General features: G+C 28.8%; 1 protein-coding gene across 6 annotated transcripts in view; it reads right to left on the reverse strand.

Annotated features, from left to right (window-relative positions):
• Nucleotides 1-17,817, reverse strand: part of LOC143232878 (sodium channel protein para-like) — a 178,536-nt gene that overhangs the window by 49,177 nt on the left and 111,542 nt on the right. For 5 of the 6 annotated variants that reach the window (XM_076468881.1, XM_076468877.1, XM_076468879.1 and 2 more), the window contains exons 8-14: nt 16,779-16,923; nt 14,975-15,169; nt 13,867-14,070; nt 11,123-11,485; nt 7,547-7,637; nt 3,934-4,002; nt 1,978-2,237 (exon numbers count right to left, since the gene is read on the reverse strand). In XM_076468881.1, the coding sequence (XP_076324996.1) occupies nt 1,978-2,237; nt 3,934-4,002; nt 7,547-7,637; nt 11,123-11,485; nt 13,867-14,070; nt 14,975-15,169; nt 16,779-16,923 (1,327 nt within the window). The remainder of the gene's footprint in view (nt 1-1,977; nt 2,238-3,933; nt 4,003-7,546; nt 7,638-11,122; nt 11,486-13,866; nt 14,071-14,974; nt 15,170-16,778; nt 16,924-17,817) is intronic. The other variant, XM_076468882.1, reaches the window with a different exon arrangement.

The following is a 17,817-nucleotide window of genomic DNA, read 5'->3' on the forward strand; positions in this document are numbered from 1 at the left end:
CTTAGATTTGATCAACCAACCTACCAGGATAAAAAAGTCACGTTTGACAAAAGTAGTTATTCAAAAGGTCATAACAAGATAACGAATGATTGAGTTCAAGCTGTGCCAGTTGCTGTGAGCATAACGGTTTATATACTGTACAAGTAATCAGATAATGTAGCAAACTGCACTAAAACAATTTCAAGCTGACTGAAAATTCTCTAATTTTTATGTTTCATTTATAAATCAAGTATAACTTGGAACTGGTTGCTTTCATCACAGTTTTGATCTACATTAACATCCTGAGATGGTGAGGTTAGAGCTTCCTTCTTCTTCACAGAGACTTCCTGTTCTCAGCTTGAGACATTAGTAGCTTTCTTAGATGCCTTGAGGCGTTTCATTTGCCATGCTTACCACACACATTACTTGAAGGTGAAAAACAATTTCTGGTACACTACTGATATAAAGAAGAGTCACCATACACAGGTTGTTACCTGACCTTTCACCCTAAAAATTACAGTTATGTGTTGCATCTATTATGAAGACATAAGTGAATGGTCAAATCAAGGTAAAATTGTTTGGTACACAAAATAAATTAATATATAAAAGGAAGTCATTACTGGAAAGTGCCATATCCACCAGTGACTGCTCTATTAACATTAACATTAGCACTGTGAAACAACACAAATTTGATTAGCTGGTAAGATTTATCCACAAATGCAACTGTAAGAAACTTTAAAAAATTTGCATAAGTGAGAGAGATAGACTTTTAGAAACACAAATAGAAGAATATCTACATCCACTTTCTTACATCGTACCTTGTTTCAGCTAAAGTTATGTAAACAAATAACTTAATATTTTTATCATCTGCAGCTCAAGTCAATATATGAAATAATCTTTGTTATTTATAGTTTGTGTCAATAGTTAATGACCACAATAACTGTTAAATTTACTATTCCATAACTACTTTAGAATACAACTTTAGTTAAACATATTCTCACATTTTTCTACTTGTTCATGTTAATGCTCTGCATTTTTTTGCTAGCCAAATGTTGAAAGGTTATAAACATCTACTCACTCTTTTACTCAGATAATACTTGCATACGTCAATGGCTAAATGACTATAAACTCATATTCCTTTGATCCCATGCTTGACCCCCCCTCCCCTGGGAGGACCAGTCTATCTCAAAAAGTGGCACAGAAACTTGTACAAACTGATGTGAGCTATGGGTTTTTTGACGACGAGAAACCCATAACAATACCCACACCAGCCATTCTGAGCTATGGGTTTGTTTTTTCTACAAATGTTATTTTGAATAGTCTGTGACTTACATATCATTTTAACGTTTTGTCTGAATTTTGCTAAATCAGAATTACTTTGTCTTTGCCCTGTGCAGATAAGTGTAAGAAAGCCTCTCACACCAGCAGCCAGAAAGAGTACAAAAACTTTGAGCTGGCCAATAAGTGTGAAGACCTGCACAATTTTTACGAATAAACGTTTTGTTTTACTCGTTTTACTTCATTAGTATATCTTTCTTTCCTTTGCTGTCCTAGTTCAATTTATTCTCCATAAATTATTTACAGAATCTGTGATTTGTGAATACTTTTGAGCTTAACTGTCAGTTATCAGAGCCATAATAAATGTCAATGTGCATGATAGCTGTTGTTATAGTAAATAAACTTGCCATGACAACTGTATCTTTGGTCATTATATGTAGTGCCTGGGTCAGCTGTTGTTAGGTCAAATATACAATAACTTCTGTATGGTTTAATTAAAATCAACATACATACATGTAGTATGCTCTGTCAGTTGTTGTTAAAGTAAAAAAAAAATTGTATTAACTCCAGTTAAGTATATTATATGTATTGACATTAACCCTATCAGTTGCAGTTAAGAAAGCTGTACAGAGTAACTGTGTTGGCTTCAGTTAAAACTATTCTGCAATTACTTGATTGAAAAAGCAACCAATTACTTAACTAGAAAACAACACAACTTACATAGTTTCCCTTCTTTAAAACATTGTCAAAATCTGAATCCATATTATCATGATCCATGGCCATGAAAAGAGTGTTGACAACAATACACAAGGTTATGAAAAGTTCCATAAAAGGATCAAAAACAATTAAGGAGATAAGCTGCTGAAAGCGAATCCAACACCAACAACAGTCCCAAACACAAAAAATGTCAACATATTTCAAGCACTCAGCTAAACATCTATCTCTAAACTTGATTTCTTCCCTTTCTTCCTCTTCTTGTTCTGCAAGAAATACATGACATTAAATACATTTTCACAAATAAAATTATGATTATTCCATTAACCAGATATTTAATGCTTTCATATACATCTTTATGTAAGTTAATATAAAATAAAACCATTTAACCACTTACTGTTTTAAAACAAAATAAAAATCTCACAGCAGAATGTGCTGACATAGTGTTAATATTTATTTTACAATGTCTTTATTTCAAAAATCATTTAATTAATCGATAAATATAGATGGCACCAAATTGTAAACTTACAAAAATGTTTTTCTTGATTCTTAGAAAAATTGATCGATATAGTTTCAAGGTTACAATGTTGATAGTATGTTTGGCAATGTAGTACTATATTTTAAAACACTGGAATCCTGCAAAACTTTGTCAAATGTGTGATGTCACCCTCAGGAATAAAGATCTCATGTTTGAAATCTCATTTTCATTTTTGCAAATACATTTTAAATAAATAGAAGTATGAAGCACCAGTTATTTGAGACTACTTACATGAATATTAAACTGAATACAAATATATTACCAAGGGGATACACACACACTCAACATTTTTAAAATTAAGCACAGAGAAAAAAAGCAACAAAAACTGTGTACCAGATAAAAATTACTAATATTAAAATAAGTTTTAAAAATGTAAATCTTATTAACTGACTGTACTTATAACTGTACAACAGTATTTACAAAACTGACTTTTATAATGCTTCACATACCTCCAGTCCAAAAAATAATAATCTTTGTTGTATATCAATTAAATAAGCCTTTTAAAAAAAATTTGTATGCTTTAAATACACCAAGCAAATTTTAAAACATTTTTTATTACATTTTACTACCATATTTGTGTCTTAATAACCATGTAATGTATAACGAAAGACATTTTATCATTTTAATGTTCTAACACTTGCTCTTCAGCTACCTTGACACCAGCTGTGAGATAGAGTAACAGACTGCATGTTAAACTCTTGAAGAGAGTTCTATCAATGGACTAAGGGTTTACAAACAGCTAGTACTCTCTGACACACACTGTGAATTTGTTTGCAAAAGATATTTAATTTTAAGTGTATACCGAATAATTTATTTTTCATGTACATAGTTTTAGTTTTTGTGTTAGAACCCAGCTTCAATTACAGGTGGCGGAACTGTATTTTAGAAGCACTACACTACTGGTTAAATTTAAAACTAAATACATAAATAACATAAACTCTTAGTTTTTATTGTAACTTGTAAAGAAACTTTTGTATTAAATAATATAGACCCTTACTTTATTCTGTATTGAGCTTTATCAAGTTGCTATAATACTTTAATAAAAATATATCACCTGCTTTCAGTCCAGTTTTTGTAGGTTTTTTTGTCAATGTGAAGCACTTTTTCTCGAATTTAATACATGCAATATTCTCAGATTATTATTGTTGAATCTTGTGTAGCTGACATTACTTCAAAACTGTTTGTTGCTAGCTTTAAAACCAGGTTTTGATAAACTGCACTAACTAAACAATTTTACTGACTCACTCTGATTAGAAGGAATTTAACCAACCTTAGAAAAAGCCAAAAGTGACAAATATAATACTGATTAGCAAGGCATCAAATGAGAGAATAAGTAAAAATATAGGTGTATATCTTTATTCACTTCTACTATCTGTATGCCTTATTATTCGAACTTGTCTATCTATCAAAAAACTTGTAGTTACCTCCTTGGTCACTTAATTTGCTTTGTCTTCCTGCAGCTTGTTCAATGATGTCATTCAGAACCATGACATCTTTAAAAAAAAAAAGCAATAAATGTGTTAAAAACATCTTGAATTTAGATTTAAAATATTTTAATTGGTAGTATTTTTAATTATCAATTTTAATTATAATACACTGTAGTATTTCTTGAAATAATGATATAAAACCAATCTTATGTTCTTGTGTGAGCTAAGCCAAGAATTTACTTCTCAAATATGATGCATATTCAATCAGCCAACATCTTAATTTTCAGTGGTGAGCTTTGAGATCATCAAAAGAATAAGCAAGTGCAAGAACGGAATAGGCAATTAGAAATTTTTGAAAACAAAAAAGTGCATTAGAAAAGATATGTTTTATTAAAAGAAAACTCACGAAACTTTTAAAGTAATACTATTAAAATAATCTAAGGTTCTCATTGCATTTGTACTATAAATTAAACGTACAATACCAATCAGACAGAGAGAAGAGGGACAGTAGGCACTTCAAGCTTAAGAACAAAAGTTAAAAATAAATTCACAGATAAAAGGCAAATTGTCAACTATTATCATGCTTTAATTTTAGGTAGAAAAAGTGAAATAAGCATTGTAAATAATGTTTGTACTTCAGCACTATTCTCAAACCACTATTCTTGTCTATTTTAATCCAGAAGAAAAACACTGTAAATTATTTGCAACATAAATTTATAAAAAAGGGAAATTTAACATGAAATATAGAAAACAAGTAACTATTTAGTCTGTGAGAATATGAAACAAAACCTATTGGAAAGGGTTCAGAGGAGAGTTATTTAAAAAATTCTGGATATGGAAGGGTTGTTTCTAAGATTTCTTGTTATATAAGCATGACTGTTTAGTGTCAAAATTATTATTTATTTCATTGAGTGATGTTATATGATTATTTAGTTTTCTTAACAAGAATGTCAAAGTTAAATATTTTATAAGTGACAGTTAGAACCCATTTTGCTACATAACACAGTGAAAGTCATAAGCTAAGTGTGTAATTCAATTGTTGAATACTGACATTACATTGTTCAAACCTTCTGTATTACTCTCATTACCTAAAGTGAATATTATTATATCATAGCATCTCATAGTTTGTAGAAAGTTCTAGGCCTCACTTTGGCAATCTATATATATAATTATGGACTGCAAGGTGAGTGAAGTTGATTCAGAAAGTGTTAAGTTAGTGAAAGTGAAGTCAGACTGCATGATTGTCAGTTTACCTACAACAGGTGACATTTTAAAGTGAGTTTCACAGTTTAATTGAGATAAATTGAAATAATTTGTCTTCTCAAAGGATGTGTTCTAAAGTAACTGAACCTGCCTATGTATACCTTGATAAAAAAGAAACAATTATTTAAAGTTCTTGACACAACTGTGATAACACACAGGGTAACATAAGCGAATATATTGCAGATTGTGTGGTAAGAAACAGAGTAGAGAAAAATAACTTGTCTTATCAACTGAATTCTATGGTAACTGAAAAAGTCTTCAGGAACTTTTCACAACAAAATATAATTATTTAAAACTTTAGAATCAACTTTGATAACCAATAATGAAAACCAATGTTTTACTTATGTTTGACTTGTTTTGAATATATACATTATTTTAAAACAAGTGGATTGTGTGCTGTCCATTTATTGTTCAAATTTAAATTCAAGTCACAGACACATATTGTAACAAAATTCCATCACACAGGGTTGGTTATAAGATCTCTTAATTTGTTTACTTTTGAGAAAACTTTTATTCAAATGTATAAGATTATATGGGAGATTAAGAGGACAAAGGCCCCAATTTATTTATATTATACTGTAAAAATAAAAGATAGAAAGATATAAGTTTAATATTTGGAACAAAGCATCCCAGGTTACACTTAAGATAATTTAATTATTCCAAAAGGGCTATTGGCATATTGAATGAATTTCAACTTTGGCAATAATAAAGGCTTGGAGACCATCAGTTTAAAAGAATTTAAGTGGGATTAAACATGTTCATGATAAAATAAAGAGTGGATTTAAATTTTTAGTTCCTTCAAAGGTGAATTTACATAGACAACTTTATAAAACCGAAACGTATTTTGCTTTCCATATACTAAGTAACAGAACTGACTTGGAACAAGTAGTTTTACTGCAAGTGCCTCAAAACAATTTAAAAAATCAGACTTTATTCATGATTCTAATTCCACATTCTACCATGTTTATTTTTTAACTTATGAAATAGAAAGCCTTATACCTGTAATTGGATTGATTTTTAAATTTATTCCTCAAGAAACAGTATGACTTATAATTCCATTGAGGATGATCAACAAAAGTAAGTTTCTGACATTACTTATGACAATTAACTTATTAAGTACACGATATGCTTACACTAACTTCCAATAATAATAATAAATATAAGCAAAACTAGTTTACAATTTCATAATATAAAATATCTGTTTTGTCTTTTGAAACAACAATGGAATGGCAAGATGTTAAGAGGTAAAACCAAAATTTAAAGAGAGCATACTGATTAGAGCTCTTTAGAAACATTTTCTTACAACCAAATGTCCATTGTTTTTACTTGGAGTAAATTTTTATTAGGGGTCTTTCAGCACTAGTAGGAACTTCTTAAGAGTAACAAACATTTTGACTTTAGTCCGCTTTCTGCACGGAACTTGTGGAAACTAATTGTTTCTGAAAAGTTTCTAACAATTGAATCTAGACATATGAAACTTTTGAAAAACTTTAATTGGTAGTCAAATGTAGAAATTGGGTAGTCAAATCATACCTTTACCTATCAGTTAAGTGCTAACTTTCTAAATGTAGTTTTAAAAAATTTTCCAAATCTGAAAAAGAAATATGTACAACTTTTATTATCTGTCATTTGTTCATATTATTCAAATTTGTATGTCATTCCATTCTAATTAATAATTTCACTGATTCCACTGAAGAGTAATATATTCAATGAAATGCAAAATCACAGTCATAAAATGACAATGTTTCTAATAAATATGGACAAAAATTCTAACCACATGCATATTTTGGTTGAAAATTGTTGTACTTGAATAGAATTATATTTTAATTTCCAATAATGAAGTTCATATTACTACATTATAAATTCTTACTCAAGTAAAATGAAATAATGAGTGATATACTTATCACTTAATATAGTTAACTGTATTGCACATGATTTTAGCATGTTTCTAAATAGTAGTTTTTTTTACAAATATAATGACAGTGAATACTGTAATTATGTTAATTCTGATGTAGAAACAATAACAACACTGCATACTTTAAGTACTTTTTATAGTTATACATAAAACATTCATGATAAACAAGCATCAAACACTATTGTTACATTGTGCATCTACGTTGTTAACCTTGGACAGCAGCATTATCTAAAAACAAAACAAAATATATAAATAGAAATAATTAAACTAATTTCTCACTATACATAGTACAGTTTAATAGTACTAAAATATAACTGTGAACAAATGAGCTCCATGAAAAAAGTGAAAATATTTTTAATTACTTTATTACATTAAATAATACATATTCAATTTTTTAAATAAAAAGAAATATCATTAAATCAAAAATATTACCTTTCATATCCACCACAGTCTGTTTCTGTACTGTATCATCATCTGCCTGTTTTGGTTTTGTTATGCAGTCCTCACCTTCAAATGGAGGATCCTGCATAACAGTTATATCAGAATGAGATTTAGAAAATTGGATAATGTGCTTCAAAATTTATGAATTATGTGCTTCTTTGATGAAAATACTTTCAAATTACTACTATATGAAATAAATATAATTTATTATATTTGCTTGGATCTCAAATCTTTCATGAAGTTTACAACTCTGGCTCCTAAATGTGATATTTTAAGAAGTAATCCTGAATAAATAAAAAAAAGAAAAAGATAATTGTACAACAGAAAATATGATGATTAATGCATAGCAACTAATTGCATAAGTTGTTAAACATAATGAGTATCATGGTGAAAAGACAATGAATTTGTCAAAGAAAAAAAAATGTACCAGACTGATAAATTTGAACATGAAATTAATCCTAAAATGACAGCATAGAATTATAACTTTTCTTATCAAGTTGGTTCATGGTTTTATTCTTAGTAAACAGTTCAACTTTTTCTTATCCAAATAACATTAGAAATTTATTACATTTTGCTGTTATAAATTCACTTGTAAAAGAGTGGAACATTTTGAAGTTATACAACACAATAAAACTATAATTACACTTTTGTTTGCAAATCAGTGAAGTTATGTAATAAAATGAAATTCAGCACTTATGCTTAAAATTTTGAAATGTTTAAGTTTGTACAATTTTATAATCTTAATAAAAACTAAAGATTATAAAATACAGACCATTTATGTTCTGTGGTTATAATGGAACTAAATTAGAAATACAATAAACAGTACTGAAAAAAAGATAAAATCAATCTCAGTAATTTATTAAACATAATCCTAAACCTATTTAGTGATATTTTCTCAAACAAAACAAGCAATGATATTCTAGCTAAATTTACAGTGAAGTCAAGCAACTAAACCTACAAAATTCTACAATCCAATCCAAAATCTTGCACTATCCACAGAACATTACAACAATCCAAGTCTATTAAACAAGGGGGAAAAACATATCAGTCTATTCTACAATCTTAAAGGAACAATACATTTAAAACATCTCTAACTATAATGAACAGTAATATTAAAATTATGAAATTTTAATCATATATTTATTCTAATGCTATTCATAATAATTAGGTGAAGCTTGAGAAAACTAAAAGTTAAATTATTAGGTAAACTCAAACTGTTCATGTGAAATTTGTTTTTATAACTTTTAAAGATATGTTTAATGGTTTTTTAACAAAGGAATATGGTAGTCACCCTTATCAACACCAAAACACAACCTAACAACAATAAATACTAGTCACTCCCATGAATAACATTAAATACTATGCATGCATTGGAGGTTTTTTCTATATTAAAAAAAAAAACAGTTATAACTATATTTCTTAACCTGATGATGTCAAACTAATGATGAGAAAACAAAGTTTTATTGTATAGTATTTTTCCTATCTCATTATAGGTATTTATAATTTTTAATTAACAAATACTATTCAAATTTGTGTAAAATAAAATCTTATAATAAAATCAAGGCAATTCTGATAAATGAAAGCAGAAAAAGGGATAACCTTAATGAATTCTGGCATTAAAAACACACTAAAAAACTGTAAATTATTGATATGAATGCTTATTACAAAAAATTAAAAATGCTTACCTCTCCTTGTTTCTAAGTGTGAGTTACAATAATGTTAGAAAGTATGAGTATTTACATAATATTAGCTCTTACAGAAGAATTCCCTATCTTAAAAGTTTTTAACACAAAATTAAATAAAATGAACCCATTTAGGAACATCAAAAGCTTCTAAGGTAAACATAAATGTTCTACTGTTTATAACTAAAGAAATGAAACAATATTTTAATAACAATAGTTAATTTTTAGTTACAGAATAAAATACAAAAAATTGAAAACTTAATTTTATAAAAAAATTGCATTACTAACTTTCAGATGTGATAAGAACTGCCACTAATTAAATAGGTAATCAAATTACATTATGTATTATGAAACTTGGTGATGACTCAGTAGAAGTTTTATTGAACTTCAAAAATCAAAATTCTACAAATCCCAAGTATATCCTTGAATATTTACTTAATAAAATGCCCTGAACATAAAGTATCTTAATTCTATAAATGCTGTATTATATTAGTTACTGTCAGAGTAATCACATATGTAATACATCTAACTTACATGCAGTCATGGGCTAAAGGCAAATAGAACAATTACATTTCTACTTAAGGGTGTGTTTGAAACTACTACAAGTTTTTACAATGTGGCAGCACTGGTCTACAGCAAACATGGCACACAATACCTTATTTTTCAAAACACAACTAGAGTGTAATCACAAATGTAGAATCTCTCTTCAAAAATAAAAGCAAGTACACAGTTTAGTGTCAAAACATTTCTATTTATTACTATACAAAAAAACTGTTTTGGTTTCACTAACTAAGATATGCTATATAAATCAAAATATTATGCATTTAAACCTTTTATATTACTATGACTTTCAAACATTTTTAAACAGTGTAATTTTTCCAGTTTAATTTTACCTTTTTTTCAAGGAATATTTTTAACTAGTCATAGTAGCAAACACTTATCACTACATTTCAATACTTTTAATGAAACATTTACTATAGTTCATACTTTATAAAGAAATCTATTACAACTTCACTTCTACAACAAATTATCAAATATATTACTATTTTTCTCAAATAGGTCTGGTATTATAGGGGAACATGCACATGCACTGTATAGCTTATTTTCAAAGAAATCATGCACAATGCAGTAAGTAATTTTCTAGCAAATAAATTTCCTGATAACTTTAACTTTTTTTTGTTGAATTAATTCAGAATGTACATATAGTGTTGTTCACTTCCATTTTAAAACAATAGACATATCTGAACACACTAAAACAAACAAAATTAATTAGTAAAAAGTTAGTGAGTAATATTTATTAAACATTTGTTAGTCACCATGAAATAAAAGAAGAAAACAGGCAGTAATTTAGTTCCTAATTAAATTAAGGACAGAAAACATTTTAAACATTAAAAGTATTATGTTAAGCATATACCAAAGGAATATCAGAAGATATTTCCCCACCCTCTCCCCTTAGTTATCACATACCTAGGAAAGCACAGATCTTGGGTGCCAGTGAAACAACCTGTGAAATACTACAAGTAAGAATTAGCATGCAAGCATATTAAAAAGAAGAAAAATATCACTCAGGAGAAAAGCAAATTGCAGATTTGAATGAATGGCCCAGTAACAAAACTAAAATCAAAAAGCACAAGATTTTTCGTTATTATTTTATTTTTCAGCCATTCAGGCCTCATCACTGAAAACAAACTATGACTTTTTAAGACTTCACACCAATAAAATTTACATCATGCATAAAAAATAATATTTACATTCATTTTAGTTCTTCATTTTAAATACGTGCTTTTTAATAATCAGGCAATTCCATTTTGTGTTGGAACGAATTTTGGAAGAAGCAGATAGTGGTTAAGGTAATTAAACATTTAAGAAAACGGACAACAATAACCTCATGAACATGTCCTTGAAGGTTCTTTGAGCGAGATCTTAGTTGGCTCTCCTTTGTGACATTTTTGTTAAACATGTCACCGTGGGAGGTGTAGGAGATCCGAGAGGAATGAGAGGTATAACTTGAGTGTCGTGAATTCAAGTTGGTGAACATAGGTACAATTATGGCACCATTCTCTTCAGACATGGGTGTTACAGCATTGCTATCATCTGCATAAGGAAGATGCTCTTGTGCATCCCTGTACGTTTGAAGAACCAAGGGCTTCTTGTCTCCAAAGCGACGGCCCCCATTACGCCAACTGAACTGACTTCCTCGGCTCCCTCTACGCAGGTTAAAAGGTGAGCCAGGAAGACTAAGGCTGGCCTGGAAAGTGAAAGGACCTCTACGGTGATGACTATTAATATGAGGGGTGTGTTTTCCTTTCTGTATAAATCTCAGTTAAATCTTAGTACTTTTGTGGTTTTACAAGCTGTCTGCCATTTGTTCATTCATATTACAGATAAAGAAGTATTTACCTTAGAATTACCGTAACTAATTAAAACTTTTAAATTTCTTGAAATCCATTGGGCCATTTCATTCAAAGTCTGCTCAGAAGAGAGCAGAGACAGAACTCAGGTTCAAAACTGGAAAAGAACATCAGATTGCTTGATGAAAGAAAACAAAAATGCTATAAAAGAGAATAAAGACTATTCTTTAAAGCCACCATTGATATCATGTTTTTGAAAGAATTATTGACATTAATCATAAATAGCTTCAAAATCAAGATGCCAATCTAACAATTTAATTTCATTATTCCAAAAATAATCACTTAAATAAATATTTTCCACAAATAATAAACAAAATCTTATGACTTAGTTGTTGGTACATTTCGATATGCAAGTATGAGAATATCAAATTCACTGATGTTCTTTTAAACCAAAATGATGAGCACTCTGTGCACATATTTACATCAGTGTGCACAGTGTACAAAGCTACTGTCTAATTGTACACTTTAATTACCTTTCTCCTAATTTATTATGATTACTTTAATTTAAAATGTAACATGGGCCACATTAGAATTATTGCTAGATTTCATATTTACTCAAAATTATTGCTGATGGAAGCATTTATTATGCAAGATCATAATGAAGAACTCTTTCTTAGCATAAAATATTATTTAATTAATGTTTCAGTAAATTTTGTTCTGAACAACTACATTTTGGATATTCCAATTAAATTCTAATTAAAACATTTTGATAACTGGAAGACGTCAAAAGATAAAATACGTGCTAACATAAACATCACATCTATTGTAAGTTTAAATGTATACACCTAATAATCCCTTACACATCAGGCTTTGTTTCGAAAATGAGTGAAAGAAATCAGGTTTTTACTTTAGGCACGGGGTGATAGACATGGCACGTGGAAATGATTTGAATAGTATAAAATGTTAGATATGGTCACAAGTGAATAATGACTTGTGAGTCTGTTAAAATTAACGATCCATTCTTGACTTTGGCATATTTTTGTCATTTCAGTTTTGAGAATAACGAGTTTGTGTTTCAACACAGAGGTTTATAAAATGATCATGAGTACTAGAAAAGTAACAAGCAAGCATAACTGTATGTTAGTGTATTCTGTGAACTTAGGCCTATCACTGACTATTAATTGTAGACACTGTAGTTAAAGAAATGACAAGTTCTAGTCCTGATTAAGCAGACTGTACCCTACATTCTTCTTTTTTTGCCAAATAATACAATAGAATTGCCTGTCTAACAACAGGAACAGCATTATAGTACACCATAATGACTTTTCATAAAGAAATATAAGCCATTATTTTAGGAATTTTATTTACCTTATTTTTTAAATTTTCTATTTAAGTTCTTACTATATTTTTAAAATTCCTCATATTCAAACACTGATACATGCTTATAATTTCTAGCATTACACAAATAGTAACATATCTTTGTAATGCTAAGTATATCAAATTAATATTAAACATAAAACCATTTCACGACAAGTCTGGAAAATTAATTCTGACAATGAAACTTCCATATAAAGAGTTACGTAATTCTATACTAGGTTACATTTAATTCTTACAACTGGCCCTTTTAATGGTTAGAGCTGAAATTTTCAAAACTATCCTCGACATGTAATAAAAAGAATTTAATTGTTACCAAATGCAAGCTTCATATTTTTCATATTACACCTAGTAGACTGGAAGGTTAAAAAGACATGAGTGTTAAATCTAGACATAATGTAAACGATGAATAATATACACACAAAAAAACATTCTACAGTAATATACTGTTCACACCTTCTATAGGTTTGCCTTAATACTCACAGCATTGTCTTTCAGCAGAAAATATTGCCCTCAAATTTAAGTTTTAATAATGCAAATTATATTTACAACTTCTAATTTTCCATTAAGAAAGAGGAAATGAGCTACCAAATGATTCAGTGGTAAAAAATAACAAGAGAGTAGATTAAAAGAATAGAAGACAAGCATCTGAAACTGCCTTTTTCCAAGATTTTTACATTCATGCAAGAAATACAAACTTTTAACATTTCATCTTAAAATGTAATTCATATGTTGAGTAGCACTCAAACAACTAATTACGATTCTCCATTTCTTCACATATTAGCAATTTTAGTAAAACAATTTTTACTTCTCTATAAATTTTACTTTTAATCTCTTAAAACTTGTTAAAGAAAGAAGATTATAATACATTGCTACTAAAAACAAATCAGTAAATCAGAAGTACCTTTCTGATTTTACCATTCATTCGAGGCTTTAGTTCACACATGTTCTCACTTTCTGCACTCTTTATGCTAGCTCTCTCTTTCATGTCTTTTTCTTCACTCATTTTTTCCTGACCAACAAAAAGTTCATAAGACCGACATGAAAACTCTGACGGACTGTTGACAACATTGTCACCCTTCCTTCCTGCAGCCTCCTCTTCTTGTGCCTGAATTAAAAAAAACTAAAGTTTGTCCTATTTAAGGAGAAAATCTTTGTAAAATAACAAAAGAATGATCTCCACCAAAGTAAAAGAAAAGCAGATAACCTTATTTGAATAATTTTATTAATAGTTTTTTTGACAGTTATACACAAAATAAATATAAAGTCATAAAACAAACCCATCATACAATCTTTTTTTCAAAATATTAATTTTTTTTAGTTCAGTCCTGTTTATTAATACTTACATGTTAATACCCAAAAAATTAAGGTTCTAGGTATTTATACTCTCAAATCTGAATCTAAACAAAGGATCTTTAATCACTGCATTTTATTATTTGAAACTACAATGAACAATATTTATAATAGTCCTAAATCTATTGTTAATCTGATTGTACTCAAAGATTTTAATTCAATAAACTGTAGATGTATTATGAAATAACATATTCATAAACTTTCATGATGCTCATATAATATAATAACTGAAAATGAAAAAGTTACAATTAAACAAATTTGAAAAGATAAAAAAATTATCTTTCTCCAAAATTCATCAACTACCGTAAGCAGTAATTTGTACTTCTTTGAAGTAAGGAAACATTTACAAAAACATTCGTACAAAGTACGCAAGATATACGGTAAACTAAATTTAATGTATATATATATATATATAGTGGAAATCACAGAGCTAAATTCTGAATAAATTATAATTAAATGCTATTTGTTTACTGTATGTTACAGACTTCAATTAACATCAAAATAGAAAGAAGGAGAGAAATATTACACTTTACTCTCTGTAATTATATTCACATGATTATAATTATTCACCCCTATGAGGACTCAAGATTACATCATACAGGACTATATCAACCCTAATCATGTTCTCTTTAAAAGGAAGGAAGGTGAGATAATTATACCAATTTTGCTGCCTGCTTAGCAGCATATTCTGCCTCTTCTGCAGCTGCATCTTCCTCTTCTTTAGCAGCCTCCTTTTGTAACCCATCATATGACATTGCCACAATAGCCAAGATCAAGTTGACTAGATAATAGGACCCCAGAAAAATGATCAAGACAAAGAATAGCATATGCCATGGTCCAGCAGATTTTAGCACCTGGAAGGAAAAAAAAAAGAAAGGTACATATTGAATTATATCATTTTTTTTACTTTGATTTCAAGCAAACATGTTGCTCAATGGATTGTTAATATTAAAGCCTTTTCTACTGTATAATATTCATAAGATCATACATCAAAATACTTAAAACTGAATACAAGAAAGTGATTCAAACAGTGTTTGGAAAAAAGAAGAAAGAAAAAAAAGACTTCTGTGAAGAAAAGTGATGAAAGAACAACTAAGCAGTCCATACTAAATGGAAGGTAAGCATCACATAATTTAACAACAAAAATGTACTTATAAATATTACTATAGCAAAATCATCTCAAAAGTTTAGAGTTTATCCAAATGTTATAACTTAGGTTAGTAAAATATTTAATTTTTCATTTTGCAGATCTGGTACATTATTTTCCCAAGTGCAACAAACTCAGGAGTTTTGCTTTTTCACCATAATATTAGTATCAACTTTCTAACATGATTATACCTGTTTGTATAGTTCATAAAGCAACCTCTTTTAGAGTAACTCAAAATACTTGAATTCAAGAGTCAAACTGCTTTTTATATGTAATTCATATGGCAAAAAATATTTCCAACTGGAAAAATGAACATATGTGAAACACAATAAGAAAACAGTACAGGATTAGATTAGACAAAAATAATTATTTAAGAAAAAAACTGACAATCTTAGATGACTGTAGACCAATTTAGAAATATGACTGTTGTTCTCTAAGAAATAAAACACAGTTTAAAGTTATTTGTATATGTTATTTAATCTTATACAAAATGTTTTATGAATTCTGATTAGCTGATCTGTTGTAGTCTAGTTTATGTTTATTAAATGAGTTAACTTTTAAGCATTATTATCTTACTTACAACACAGTCGTCTTTTTTTATATTTAAAAAAAATGAAAATAATACAAAATTTGCACTAATATCAAAAATATAGTAAAATATGTGAAATGTTTTCTGTAAATTAACAAAGATCATTCCAATAAATATAATTTTTACTTAGATTCTTTTACTATTTTTTGTTGTACATTAATAGAACAACATTCTACTTTTAGAACTAGATACAACTTGTATACAGTTAAGATGCATACTTAAATAACTTGGTTCAGCACAGCAAGGCCCCACAAACTGAAATACTGAAATATAGCAACCTCAGGGTAAGTTGACCATTAAATGTTATTCTAAAGAGTGCCACAATCAACAGCAGAAACATGTTTTGTTTATTTTAGAAGACAGAAAAAGGTAATTAAGGCCTAACCTCCCTGAACAATTATTTTTCTCCATCTCACCACTGGAAACTTTATTTTATTTGTCATAATGCCCAAAATCAAAATCTCTGAATTAGTTTAGGTTATTATAACTTAAGCCACTTAACTGTTTTTCTCAATCAACCAATCTCTTACTCTATGGTCAATACCAAAGTATGAAGTACTGACATGAATCAGAACAATATATCAATATACTGGTACTATGTAGAATAAATATGGAGTACACAATGATGAAACATATGTTCAGCTTCTGCTTAATAAATGTAACAGCTTGAAATTGGAATTGAATGATACAAGATAAAATTATGTTCACACCATAAATAAATTCTTACCATTTGATAAAGAGATTCCCAATAATCCTGAGTCATTAACCTAAATGCTGATAGAAGTGCCCATGGAAATGTGTCAAAACTGGTGTAGCCATAATTAGGGTTTTCACCATAACCCTGCAGACATACAGATCCTTCAGGACATACACTAAAATAAAAAAATAACATACTTGGTTTATTTCATGCTTTCTCTTAACAATCACACCCATATCCTCTTTACTCACTCCATAACATCAATATAATCTCCTACTGAGACAGAGATAAGTCTACAAATTTACAATGCTAAAATCAGGGGTTTGGTACCCCTCAGTGGACACAGCACATACACAATGTGGCTTTGCTATAAGCAAAACACACACACACAAACATCATTCTATTGTAATATACTGTTCACACCTTCTGTAAGTTTGCCTTAATATTCACAGCATTTTCTTTCAGCAGAAAATATTGCCCTTATAGAACAGGTACATCTTACATTACAGAAACCTTTTAATAAAATTGTAAGAAGTTCATAAACCAAAACATAACCATTTTAAATATATTAAGTGCTATTTAAAATATTCCACTTTTCAAAAACAATTTATGACTTCAAGCAGCTCTTTTCAGTAGGGTATTAGCAAGAGAAGTCACACAAAAAAAAGCCCATTATTTCTTTGTTAGAAACCTTATAAACCAGAATAGCATTTCCAGCCTTCCAATAACTAAAAATTTCTACATATTGCAGAAACTTTTGAAAAATAGCAAAGTCTCTCAAAAATTTTTAAAATTTTAGATAAAATTTCATCACAAGATTTACACTAATAAACTTTTCACCCCCCCCCCCAAAAAAAAAAAGAACATCATTGTCATTCACATTAATTATGTATGAGTTTTGACCTTTGTTTACTACATAAAAATTACCTAGGTAAAGAATTTGTTTATCATATCACTCATAAAAGGTTCTAAAAATGTTTCCAATGTAAAAACATCCTTCATAGCACCATTCTCATAGACAGGTTTGATACTTTTCTTAACTTGCCTACTGCAACTCACAAGGGCATAA

This window comes from Tachypleus tridentatus, chromosome 11 (genome assembly GCF_004210375.1).
Source record: "Tachypleus tridentatus isolate NWPU-2018 chromosome 11, ASM421037v1, whole genome shotgun sequence".
Taxonomy (NCBI): domain Eukaryota; kingdom Metazoa; phylum Arthropoda; class Merostomata; order Xiphosura; family Limulidae; genus Tachypleus; species Tachypleus tridentatus.